The sequence below is a fragment of the Sinocyclocheilus grahami genome, unplaced genomic scaffold (genome assembly GCF_001515645.1).
Source record: "Sinocyclocheilus grahami isolate Dianchi unplaced genomic scaffold, SAMN03320097.WGS_v1.1 scaffold396.1, whole genome shotgun sequence".
Classification (NCBI taxonomy): Eukaryota; Metazoa; Chordata; class Actinopteri; order Cypriniformes; family Cyprinidae; genus Sinocyclocheilus; species Sinocyclocheilus grahami.
Genome location: NW_015505575.1, coordinates 284,759 through 298,081, shown reverse-complemented (window position 1 = coordinate 298,081; position 13,323 = coordinate 284,759). Strand labels below are relative to the sequence as shown.

The following is a 13,323-nucleotide window of genomic DNA, read 5'->3' as shown; positions in this document are numbered from 1 at the left end:
GTAACATTTCTGTCACACGCTTGAGGTATTCGGCCAATCACAACGCACTGGGGCAATTATTTCTGGGGCAATATATCGCACAACAAAAAGTTGTTATCGCGACAGGCCTACTCCAGACTGGACTATTGTAATGCTCTCTTGGCGGGCCTTCCCGTATGCACTATCAAGCCTCTGCAACTGATCCAGAATGCAGCCGCAAGAGTGGTCTTTAACGAGCCAAAAAAAGCTCACGTTACACCTCTCTTCATCAGTTTACACTGGCTACCAGTAGCTGCTCGCATCAAATACAAGTTAAAGATGTTTGCTTACAAGACAACAACTGGCACTGCACCAATATACCTAAACTCGCTAGTTCAAACTTATGCGCCCTCCAGAAGCTTGCATTCTGCAAGTGAAAGACGCCTTGTGGTGCCATCCCAAAGAGGCACAAAATCACTATCACAGACCTTTTCCTGGACTGTGCCCAGCTGGTGGAATGACCTCCCGATCTCAATTCAAACAGCTGAGTCTTTGGCCATTTTCAAAAAAACGTCTAAAGACGCATCTTTTTCGCCAGCACCTGACCAACTAATACTTGCACTTACCTATTATATTCTATTCTATTCCATTCTTTAAAAAAAAAAACTAGCTGTGTGTACTGTGCTAGATTAACTGAGACTTGTCACAGCACTTGTTCTCTCATTCGTTTGATTGCCTCTATTGTTCTCCTCATTTGTAAGTCGCTTTGGATAAAAGTGTCTGCTAAATGATTAAATGTAAATGTAAGAGCAGAGCCCCGAGAATTGAGAGCCATAGAATTGTAAGAGCCATGGGTTGTAACAGGTACAGTATACAAAGTTATTTGTTACTTTTAAACCCTACAAGAGAACCCATCTACAACAATTGTAAATATTTTAAAGCTGATTTCTTTTATTTATGACAACTTGTTTACAAGGAAAAAATCTTTCCAAAAGTTAGAACTTCAATACATTTTGTCCAAAAAATTTGGCATTTTCAATATGATTGATTGAAACAAAAACCCAAGATTAATCATTCAAATTTGTTCCGAGATAAAGTCATCCTTTGCTTTCTGAAAACAAGAGCTAAAATATGAAGAGGTGCACTGAGAAAAAAAGCATACATTTTAAAAGTAAAATCAACAAGTATTATTATAGGCAGTTTGTGAAAGATTTGGTGAAGTGTGCCATGTTTCGTATGTTTTGCACTCAACTTTCTATACACAAACAAACCATTGGTAGGTTGATTTCTCTGAGAAATTGTGGTTACACATTTTTATCAGAACTAAAATTGATGTTAAACTTTAACATTTAAATCTAAATATAATCACAAACATAAGTTTTTTTTTCCATAGTCCCACATTAAAATAAGTACTACACACTTTTTAATATATGCGAGTATCAGGACCAACACAAGTGCCTTTAGTGTGGTACTTTATATACTCGCTTCATATTTGCAGTGTATACGCATGAAAATCACAAGACAACTTCAGGCTAAAACATTTCATTACAATTCATTACAATTGAACATCATGAAAGCCCATCACCTTAATTAAAACAATACCAATATATACAGTTGTGGTGACAAGTTTACATACACCTTGCAGAATCTGCGAAATTTTCACAATTTGAACAAAATAAGAGGGATCGTAAACATTTGTTACTGTCCTGAGAAGATGTTACTGTCCTGAATATGGTATTTCACATAACAGATGTTTACATATACACCAGAAGACAAAATAATAACTGAATTTATCAAAATGAGCCCGTTCAAAAGTTTGCATATGCTTGATTCTCAATACTGTTACCTGGATGATCCATGACTGTTTTTTCATGAGTCCTTTGTTAGTCCTGAGCAGTTAAACTGACCGCTGCTCTTCAGAAACATCATCCCGCAAGTCCCACAAATTCTTTGGTTATTTTTTCTTCTGCAAAACATGTAAGTATCTTCTGCAGCTTCTGATGGGCCATACTAAATGGAAAAATATGATCTTTGAACAAAATAAGAAAACTTTACACGTCATCATCCCTTTATTTTGTTAAAATGATTAACATTTAGCAGATTCTGCAAGGTGTATGTAAACATGTGACCACACCTGTATATGGTGCCTGCCAAAAGTATTTTGACCCACTGAAAATGTTTTGGTAACACTTTACAATGTTTCATTTGTGAGAATTAGCTAACCACATTAGTGGCCGTGATAAAGTGTGTTCTTCATGTATGCAGGTGTATAGAATGAATACACCAAAGAAAATAATGATTTGTAATTTCAGCTGTGTAAACATGGATCTCCAGAGCAGAGGGGTTGCATTTTTTGGAAGATTGTATGTTTTAGTTTTTTATTTATTTTGTTAAAACCAATCCTGCTTTCAAATTATTAATTTTGAGATTTAAGATTTGCTTCACACCGTACAAGAGTTAAATAGTTTATTTTTCAGTAAACTGGTCAAGGGTCTGAATACTTCTGAAAGTCACTATATATAAAATAAGTATATTACAATATCATAATCAAAGAATGGCTTATTTGTAAACATTTGGCTTAGATGAGCATTTGGGAACATCAATAAAATCTTCATTCAATGCCTTTGGCCTTCAACTCATCCTTTACTCTCTTCAGGTAGTCAGGGTCTGGATAGCCATAGCTGTGGACAGAAAAATAATAGATTCATAATAATAATTCAGACAGTGGCGTAGCATCTGGGCATGCAGGGTATGCAGGTGCATATGGGCCCGGGCAGTTTGGGGGCCCGTCGAGCTGGGGGGAACTTTTAATTGAAACGAGGGAACGAATAGAGCCCTGCATGGGCCCGGCCCTTGTCCAACAGCTTATGAGAACTCTCGGCCCGAGTCCGACTGGATACAGTGTCTTTTCTCTCTCTGTCTTCCCCATTACACAGCTATTAAAATTCAGATTTGGTTTTTAATGCCAAAGTGGTCATATTTCTTTTTGTTTCTTTATTAAGTTAATTTAGAAATATGTTTGGAACATTTTTATGTTTGTTAAATTCAAGTTTTTGTTTTTTAAAGGAACGCCATCATTTTTGCTCATAAAGGTAAGAGTATACATCATTCGGAACTGCAATGGTCTACTTGTATTTGTGTGCACTCACAATATCAACAAAACCTTGTGCTTTTGTAAAATAAGGAAAACAAACCGGATGCGCTTTTCTGTCGTCTTGGTCTTGAGCAGGAGCGCTTCACCGACATGATAAATATATCTATAGAATGCTTTCAATTACTATTTTAAAACGAAATAATTCAATTCGAAAACAAAAACTCTTTCATTATGTAATCCGTGCATTTCTCTCTAAAGGCCCGTCCAATGAGGAGATGGTGAGTCAGGTTCATTCATTTTTGCAACATTGACTCAGAAAACATTATTAGCAAATAATTCAAATATCCCCTCACTATTTTTTTACTTTTTTTGTTGTTTGTTTTTGGGACGCTGTGCCAAAATTGTGTTTGCATTCAGTAGCCTTTACTGCAGCATTTTTGTGCCACGTTTAAAAATAACTAAATAAGAGGTGGCTTGTGTGCTACAAATAATGAATGAACTTGAAAACTAAACATCATTTCTAAGCGTTAGCCTAGACCATAAATAAAACAGCTTGTGAATTGTCACGATTCACGTAACGTTATTTACTTCAGAAAAATCAACAATAGGGCCTAAGTTAAGTTAACCGAGTTGGAGCCCATAACGTTTGGGGGGGCCGTACAAATTTTTTGCGTATGGGCCCGGGGCTGACTCGCTACACCACTGTGTTCAGATACACTATTTTATTTACATGAAAGCCAAATAAACACGTAATGTTTGATTACTAATTTTGCAGGACATGATGGACAATTGAACACAGACTTTAAATGAAATCATACTTTTGAGGCCCGCCGTGTGTATTGATCTTATGATGAATATCATTCCAGGTGACAGCGTTCTCTAAACCGGAGGTTGTAGAGGTCCCAACAGTAAAGATCAGTCTCTGATCAAAAGCCCTCTGCAGCAGTGCGAGCACTTCTTTTCCTTCACGGTTGTCAGGCAAGTACGCACGACGTGATGTGCCATGAAAATAGTTTCCCGGGTTTGGATGCCTCTTCTAAAAAAAATGATAAATATGATGTATTACTGTGCCATAACCTTAACCAAAACTATATGTAAATAATATACATATATATAAATAAATAAATTAAACATTTTATACTTTATATTGTGTTTGTTTTCATTGTTTTTCTGCATTTTGTGTCCACTCCTTCTCCTGAAGGGACAATTTTCAGCAAAGTTTAGCTCCAACCTGCTTCAACACATTTGCCTTAAAGTTTCTAGTAATCCCAAAGACCTTGATTAGTTGGTTCAGGTGTGTTTTTGGAGCTAAACTCTGTATGACAGTGACCCCCCAGGAACAGGACTGGACACAGAATAGTTGGTGTTATAAAGCCCAGGGGCCTGGGGCCTGATGTATAAACGTTGCGTAAGCAACAAAATGGATGGGACAAAATACGTGTAAATGTGCATTAAGACTAGAGCACCCTCACTCATTTCAGAAGCACCCTCAGTGATTATTTCTGGAACCTCGTTGATGCACTTTTGTTGTATAACTATATACAAAAACAACAAAATACGAATGCACTAAATAAAATAATTTAATAAATGCATATTTACAATTTAAGCACTTAACTAAAATAAGTATTAATAAAATAAATAGCTAGAAAAGGCTGACTATATTCAGCTTGCTTCCATTTAGTGAGAAAAGCCTGCTCTTCACCTGAATTAGAAAAAAAAGCTCCTCTGGTCTTCAGTGATGCGAGGACAATGTTTGAGCGTACACGTAATTTCTGTGTGAGAGCAGAGACAATTCATAAAAGAACAATGCATATTTAAAAGCACACATCCAGTTTTGTGTGAGTGAAGGAAATCTGCTTGCGAGTGGAGATTTGTGCGTATACCAAATTTAGCTTTTGTGCGTACGTACACTTTTAGGATGAAATCTACAGAACATTTTATAAATGAGGCCCCAGGTCTTCCAGCCTAGAGGAATGGTTATTGGGATCACACAGTACACTCTTAAAAATAAAGGTGCTTCACGATGCCATAGAAGAACCTTTTTGTCTAAATGGTTCCATAAAGAACCTTTAACACCTGAAGAACCTTTCTGTTTCACAACCACATTTCAGTTTTGTCTTGTTGGTGAAGCTGTCCATACAAATAGTACATGTCTCCTCTTCAGCATGAGCACCTTTACTCTCATGTCTAGAATTGTCTTTTGAATCTTCATTGAAACCAGCATCTGCTTTGCCTTGCCCTCTAAACTTCACTCCCTCATCCTGTACTGCTCCACCCACTGCTCCTGGTCCATAACCAGGCGTCTGATTCCAGTTGATTTTTCTTGTGTGAGGAATGTCACCTGAGTAACCAATCAATTTCTTCATTTGGTCATCAAACACATTCCTCTGAAGTGTCTTCTCAATATCAGCAATGGCAGGACCGAGATGTTCTGGCAGTCCAACAAGCCTCCAGAGACTGAGTCTATCTGCTGCTGCAACAACACGATGCTGCTGCTGAAGTTTCTCTAATAGTGCAGCCACGTCAGTTTTATCTGCAGGGTTTGTGAGTTTACAGCTGACAGTGGCTGAGGCAAGTTTCTGGTAGAGTTGTGTTAGAGCTCTGAGGGCATGACTTTCCAGATTAATATGCTGAAATCCTTTGGATCGAGCTTGAACCTTAATTACATTTTTCTGCATTTTGTCTTCATGAAATGACACTCTATACTTTGTTTCAAGCTGGGACAATTGTTCTTTATAGGAAAGATTCATCAGATCCCAATGAACCTTGTCCATCTCAAGTTGAGTTGGAAGGTCCTTAGTGTCCATGTCCAGTGAAAACCTGCTTTGTGGAGAAACGTTGTTATCTTCATCCATTTCATTTGATTTGTCTTTGAATTGTTGTTCCACTCTTGTTGTCTCTCTGTTAATCATGTCTGTAATTTTATTTGGTCCAAAGAACCGGCAGTTGCTGGCAGACATGGTCAACATCAACTTTGTCTCCTCTAACTGGATGTTACGAATTGCCTCCTTCACAATATCTGAATTCATGTCATTATGATTAATGGTAACATCACTAAAATTAACCACACAATCAGTGACAAGATTCTGAAAGTCCTCCGAGGCTTTGGAGACAGAATCAGGGCTTGAGTTCTGGGTGGATATGAATGAGACTGACACTTCTGCATGCATACTGACTCCATGTTGTTTCTCAATTTTCTCTACCTCCTTTTTGTAAGCATGAAGCATGTACCAGAACTGATGGAGGGGGACAGTAAATCCAGCTGAGGTCTCTGGGTTTTTTTCATCAGTTTTAATGGTCTTAGTCTTACTTGGAACATCTGCATCATTATTTTTGTCATCTGATGCAGCAGAAGTCACAGGTTTAGTCTCGTTCACCTAAAAACATATCATGGGATTTTAAGGAGTTGATACCAACAGTGACTTTTACAGTAATTGTGTAAATCCCAGTGTATAAAATATAAATGTAAGCTCTATAAGTTGTCTTCGTTGGCTGCATATATGTGCAGCAATCCTGATGTAATCCACTTTAGAAACAAATGACGTTTTAGTGAGTCAAAAACACACAGTAAAACCAGTGTAGCTCAATTTGTGCCCAAATGGACTGTTTTCCATGTATTTGTTAATCAGACAATTACTGTTTTTCTGCTAATTCAGAGGCCCTCTGAGAAATCTAATCTCATCTGGATAGGATGTCTGTGATTGCAGTATATTATTATTCCTCTTTGTTTATTTTGACTTTTGTCGAGTACAGTAACTGGCATTTATCCTGGCATATGGATTCAAGGATTGCCCATTCCACTTTTATTATGGATAAAGACAATGTTCCTTCTAAGCTGCGCACTTATTAAGTCACGGCCGTGCAGTAGAAATAATATCCTGCACACAGGACACATACAAAAAAACTGAGTTGGGAAATCCATTTGATTGAATTCTAGGAAATGCGAAATAATTGCAATGCTCGGGCAAACCGCTATGGAGTTGTTGTCGCTCTTAGAACCGGTGAATGCGGTTTACAGGTTACATAGAAAGAGTAGAAAAATGTGGGCTAAATGAATCGCTGTAGAAATCGAATACTTTAATGGCTGAGGACAAAATAGCTCAACATGAGAGCCAACGCAAACACAATGACATGTGAAAGAAAACGTCATCATGTTTTAAAGAAGAGTGGTTTGATTAAGTGGTGGAAATAGATGATGTGCACAGAACTCAAACAAAACTCTAATAAAAGATATTTACAGTCACACACAGATGTAGTAGTGTGCAAACTCTACTACTCTAAACTCTACTTAGATAACTGTATAAGAATTCACATGCTCACGTTTTTTGAAAACATTTAGCTTACAGATCTCAGTTTAAATGCTTCAGTTTGTTTTTATCTTATATTATATTATATTCCTAATAAATAATTGACCTCAAAAAGGGAATTCATGAGCAATATCTGCTTTATTTTTTTCATATTATATTATACTATATTATTACAAAGAATTTAACTGTTCTGATTTTTTTTTATGAATTTTTATAGAATGTATTGGTAACTGTAAAAAAATGTTTTCTCAGATAACCTAAAATGAGCATTATTTAGTTACATCAAAGATCAAATCAAATATAAATAGCACATTAAAGTTAAAAGTTACACAATTGTGTGTGTGTGTGTGTGTGTGTGTGTGTGTGCGCGCGCTGTACAGGTCTAGTATAAAGAATGTTTTTGCTCAAGTGGCCAAAATGTCTGTTCAACAGAGAAAAGTTTTGCTCAGTAAGAAAATAAATAAAGGGAACATAGGATATATACCTTTTTGCCATCTAAACTATGTTATGATGTTTTGTATTTTATTGCTTTTCTTTTATGATGTACGGTGTCCTTGAGTGTTTTGAAAGGCGCCTAAAAATTGAAGGTATTACTATTATTCAAATAATAACAATATTAATAAAATTAAATTAAATAAAAGCAATAAAAAGATATTGAACATAGAAACTATAATAGTAGTAATAATCCTAATTATTTCCTTTAATTTTATGCATTATGTGAATTAGTCACATTTAAGTCATAATTCACCTGAATTATCATTTGACTGACTCTCTCATTCAATCTCGTTTAGCAAAGTGAACTTTATTTTATTATTTATTATTCTTTATTCAAGTCATTTCATCCATTTGAGTGTTGTTAAATGTTATATTTTCAACAGCCTAATTCCCCAAACACATCCATCTACGTAATCTCGATCATAATCCAAATTAAGAAATCATTATAATGCAGTCAAGGATCATTTATGAGGGACATAAATGAGTAGTTTACCTCCCAAGACTTTCATTCATGTCACATGATAGGCACAATGAACAAATCGTTCTTTAATGATCATCACTACTTGAGGGCCAGTTGCCCAGCACTGATCTAGGCTACGTCTACACTAAAAGCACATTTTTTTCTTTACATGTTGGCCTTTCGTCCACACTGAGACAGTGAAAACTGAGCTTTTTGAAGACACTCCCAAGTACAACATTTCATATTGTAGTGTAGACTATGAAAACTGCGATATTTAAAAACGATGACGCATATTTGTGACACATATTGCACTGATTGATATGTTTAATACCGCTATTCACTTTCACACTGTTGCTAAAGATATATCTTACTTTGTGCAATCTTCAAAATACATTCTTGCAAAGATGACAGAAAATTGAGACACATCTTTGATTCACACTGCATTAACAACTCGTTGTTAACTTTGGTTCAGTACACACTGCATAGGATTTTGGTAAATGCGGCTAATTCAGTTGTCATTTCTATAAGTTTCTGAACTGTGGTGATTGATAACCAAATTCAGCTGCAGTGTGTAGCCTCTGTCCTCAAGCCACCCCCTTCCCACCCTTTAAAGACACCCTTATGGTAAAAATCAAGTATTTAATGTTGTTTATGTCTATCTGGGGTTTTTAATATGCTTAAAGTCAAACCATGTGCAAATGTATCAAATTTATCATTGCTGAGTATTTTTTCCTTAAAACTGTGGTGCACCAAAATCAAAAACATGGATTGAAACCACCCGTGTTTCCTACATCACAAACATGTAACTAGTCTTCTCATCGTGCAGGGCGGGGCTTTTCATACCTGCTCAAAGGTTTCTGTTTACAATGTGCTTTTGCAATGTAGCCAATCACAGACATGATGAGTTTTAAGGGATAAAATTAGTGACTGTAGGGTGTCTTTAACTCATTTTCTAGATCCACCCCTGGTTCTCGAAGCAATCAATACCTTAAAAAGTAAACTTGATACCTTTGATGATGGATTTCTGTTCGTGTCCGACGTGGAGGTGTTTTGTGATACAGTCACAGAATGTTCTTCATCCAGAAAAATCTGCGCAGTCGCATCCTTATTTTCATGTTTAAAATGCAAATATACAGTCCCATGATTTTCTAAAGTTTCTAGAGCTATAGAGAAAAATATATTTAAAATATAAAAGTCCACTAAGTGAAATCAATCAGAAGAAACCATTCAACAGCAAGAAATCATTTTGTTTAGTGTTTTCACTTGAATATAGTGAAGAGCAGAAAAGCAATAGCGAGAGTCTCTCTGACAGAGCTGTGAGCGATGCCTGTTTCACATGATCTGTCTGCAGTATTTATTTTTTTTCCAGGTTAACAGATTAGAGCATTCACACTGCATTCACACTGCACACACACACACACAGACACGGTGGGGCAGATGCATTGCAGATGCAGTGATCGTCTCCATTCTGAAACTATTGTTGTTGCACAGCAAGCACTGAATCACAGCACATGTTCGTGGTCAAAATGAACATGGATTGACACAAAAATGTTGTATTTTCGCCATAAATGCAGTTATTTTTTTGGTTTGAACTGGCCTTAACAGTTAGCGTTATTTGTAACTTTAAAATTAACATTTTACTTAATACTTCACTCATTACTTGACTTGAAATGTCATCTGTAATTGTAATAAGTAATGGGCCTATGTGTTTCTAGTAATGTGTTACCACCAACACTAGTATTTGTCTTTGTGTAATATAACAATACTAAAAAAAAAAAACTTAATGTATTTTAGCTATTTATATATAGATACTATCATCTACAAGATTTAAACTGAAAAGGGCATTCAAGTGAATTATCATAAATCATCTCACCCGTTGATGGTGTAATCTGCACCTGTGCCCATGATTGATCATCCATGAGTTGAATGCTGTGGACAGATGGTGCTCCTTCCAGTTTGGACAACCATCTCTGAATGGCCATCTCTAAGTTTTTACTCCATTTATCTGGAAATGGTTCTTTCCAGTCCACTTTGATTTTCAAGTTGGCAATATCCAGTGGTGCTGAGAGTTGTGATTGGGTTGTGTTTATATCACCATTTTTACAAATGGCCTGTTATAGGAAAAATCATAATGAATGCAGAGTCATATTTCTATATGAAAAATTAACTATACTCACTCATAGCCGAGTTATGTTTAAAAACTATTTTATGATGAAGAATAGCAAATGCAGACAATAAACTAAACCATAACAAAAATTTTATGTTTTCATATTTTATATTGTTTCTATTATAAATTCATTTAATTTCATAATTTTTAATTGGACAGCTGGCTACAATTATAAAGAAATATCAAAGTGCTTTGACTCCTATCGAATTCATTTAAATCAGACACTCTAGCACATCATCGGGAGCAAAAGTATTGAGGGAGGGAAAGACCTGGAGAGTTATACGGTCTAAACTCTAAAATGATGTGAATGATAATGTGTTTATATGTGGGAACAAAAATCATTGTGTTAATTAACACGTTAATGTGTTCATTCTTCTTAATTCTATGCACTGGCATTTAATCAGTCATATAAACATAATTACTGATATTCTGGTGACAATGTCCCTCAGAAAATCTATGGCTCAAGCTCTGCTCTTTAGTCAGTACCTCCTCTGGCTGTGAGTCTGATTTGTTTGTTGTGATATCCTGATGCTTCTGTTCATCCAGAGATGATCTAGAGTCTTGACCTTCAACACGGCTTGATGGTAAATTCTAAAAACAAGAAACACCATGTTAAAAATAATTTTAATGATATATTTTAAGTCTACAAAACAATTCGTTTAATATTTTTCAAATCAATATCTGTCACAAAGGGTTGCAGGAAGACGAGGAAGAATCGATTCAGAACAGACTTAAATAATATCCACAGGTCAATCTAAACAAAGGAATGCATGCAAACACAAACATAACAGACAAGAAAAGACAAATGAGAACTGAAAACACAGGCACTTATATGCACAGATCAAACAAGGTCATTAATAATGAACAGCTATCAAATCAGTGACCATGGTGAAAATGGCAAACAAAACATAACTGAACCGAGACAATATGAACAGAAGAGAGGTTTTGGATTTTGTGTACCTTAGAATCAACAAAAGGTTTTTATTGTTATTTATTTATTTATGTATTTATTTAAGTTTTTTAGTATCTTTTACATTCCCATTTGGCAGATGCTTTCTAAAGCAACTTACAGGTACACATGCAGGTGAATTCTAGGCGTACATTGTATCAGTTCTTGTAAACCCATAACCAAAGCCATGTGCCGTTGTTTTAGCTATAGGATCGTGAAGAGAGTTGCAAACGAGATTACACCTCAAACATGTTATTGTCATATCTGTGACTGAGTGGGTTATTCCACCACATGATGGAGTTCGTCCAACAAACCACTATCTATGAAGTGATTTCATCTTGATTTTCAAGTGGTTCCCAAACGTTTTCATTCCAGGACACACTTAGACAAGTACAATCTATCCCAAGACCCACCTAAATAATTTTAAAGGGAATATGGGGGAGAAAGTGATTTATATATATATATATATATACAGTGGGTATAGAAAAGAATCAGGAATTTATGACAAAGGCTACGTTCACACTGCGAGCCTTAGTGCTCAATTCCAATTTTTGCTCAGATCCGATTTTTGCCGATTCCAGTGTGAACAGATCATGGTTCTGAACTGAGGACATAAAGTAAACCGATTATGCATTTATTTATAGTGTGATCTGCCGCAGAGGCCAACGGAAGTATGCACAGGCAATATGAAATATAAAGACAAAGATGTGACAGAAGAGAGCAGAGTTTTTAAACTTTTATGATACGAGCCCTTGTGTTGTGCTTGTAGAGTTGTCACTGTAGTACTTTTGAGTTCCGGCACATCACTGTACTTCCACTGACTACCTTTCGCAACTGTCTTGATAACTTTGGGTGTGTAAAATCTTAGAAGTGACTCCCATGAGTGCGACGAATGTTGATCTAGAGTGACGTAAAAGTCGCATGAATTCCGATATGACTGTTCACACTGCAAAACATCTGACCTGAATCGGATTTAGTGCCACATATGGAAGTGGCACAAATCAGAATTGAAAAGATCAGATTCCATGGGGTTTGTGCTGCTCACACTGTCATGAGTAAATCAGATCTGAGTCACAAGTGAGCAAAAAAATTGGATTTGGGCCACATTTGCCTGCAGTGTGAACATAGCAGTGGTCATTGTGTGCACGTGAAGATTCTGAGCCCACGTGGGAAAAGGTGTTATGGTCAGATGAGACTAAAATTAAATTATTTGGCCTCAACACCAAACGATATGTCTGGCAGAAATGCAATACAGCTCAGCATCCAAATAACAGCATTCCTCCAGTAAAGCATGGAGGCGGTGATGTCCTGTTATGGGAGAGTTTCTCTGCAGCAGGCACTGGAGCACTTGTCAGGATAAGAGGAAAAATTATGGGGCAAAATACTGTCAAATTCTTGAGGAAAATCGGCTGCCTTCTGGCAGAAAGTTCTCAATGGAAAGAAGGTTTACCTTCCAACATGACAATGACCCAAAGCACACAGCAAAACTGAGCACACAGTGGTTGAAGGAGAAAAAGGTGAATGTGCTTGCATGGCCTTCAGAGCCCAGACTTAAACCCCACTGAAAATCTGAGGAAGGACTTGAAGACTGCAGTCCACCAACGCTACCATCAGATTTATCTGAACTTTAATATTTTCATGATGCCACAGAAGAACCTTTTTGTCTAAATGGTTCCATAAAGAACCTGAAGAACCTTTCTGTTTCACAAAAGCTTCTTTGTTGTGAAAGAAGGTTCTTCAGATTATAAAAAGGTAAGAAAGAGATGGTTCTTTAAAGAACCTTTGACTGAATGGTTCTTTGTGGAACCAAAAATGGTTATTTTATGGCATCGCTTGAAGAACCTTTTGAAGCACCTTTATTTTTAAGAGTGTATAACCTATTGTACACTTGGA

At 36.4% G+C, this 13,323-nt stretch overlaps 1 protein-coding gene across 1 annotated transcript in view; it reads right to left on the bottom strand.

Annotated features, from left to right (window-relative positions):
- Positions 1–935: 935 nt before the first annotated feature.
- dtx3lb.2 (deltex E3 ubiquitin ligase 3L b, tandem duplicate 2) overlaps positions 936–13,323 on the bottom strand; it is a 25,906-nt gene continuing 13,518 nt past the window's right edge. The window contains exons 3-8 of the mRNA XM_016231594.1: positions 10,968–11,072; positions 10,188–10,425; positions 9,323–9,477; positions 5,138–6,429; positions 3,871–4,083; positions 936–2,639 (exon numbers count right to left, since the gene is read on the bottom strand). Coding sequence (XP_016087080.1) covers positions 2,570–2,639; positions 3,871–4,083; positions 5,138–6,429; positions 9,323–9,477; positions 10,188–10,425; positions 10,968–11,072 — 2,073 coding nt within the window. The 3' untranslated portion in view covers positions 936–2,569. The remainder of the gene's footprint in view (positions 2,640–3,870; positions 4,084–5,137; positions 6,430–9,322; positions 9,478–10,187; positions 10,426–10,967; positions 11,073–13,323) is intronic.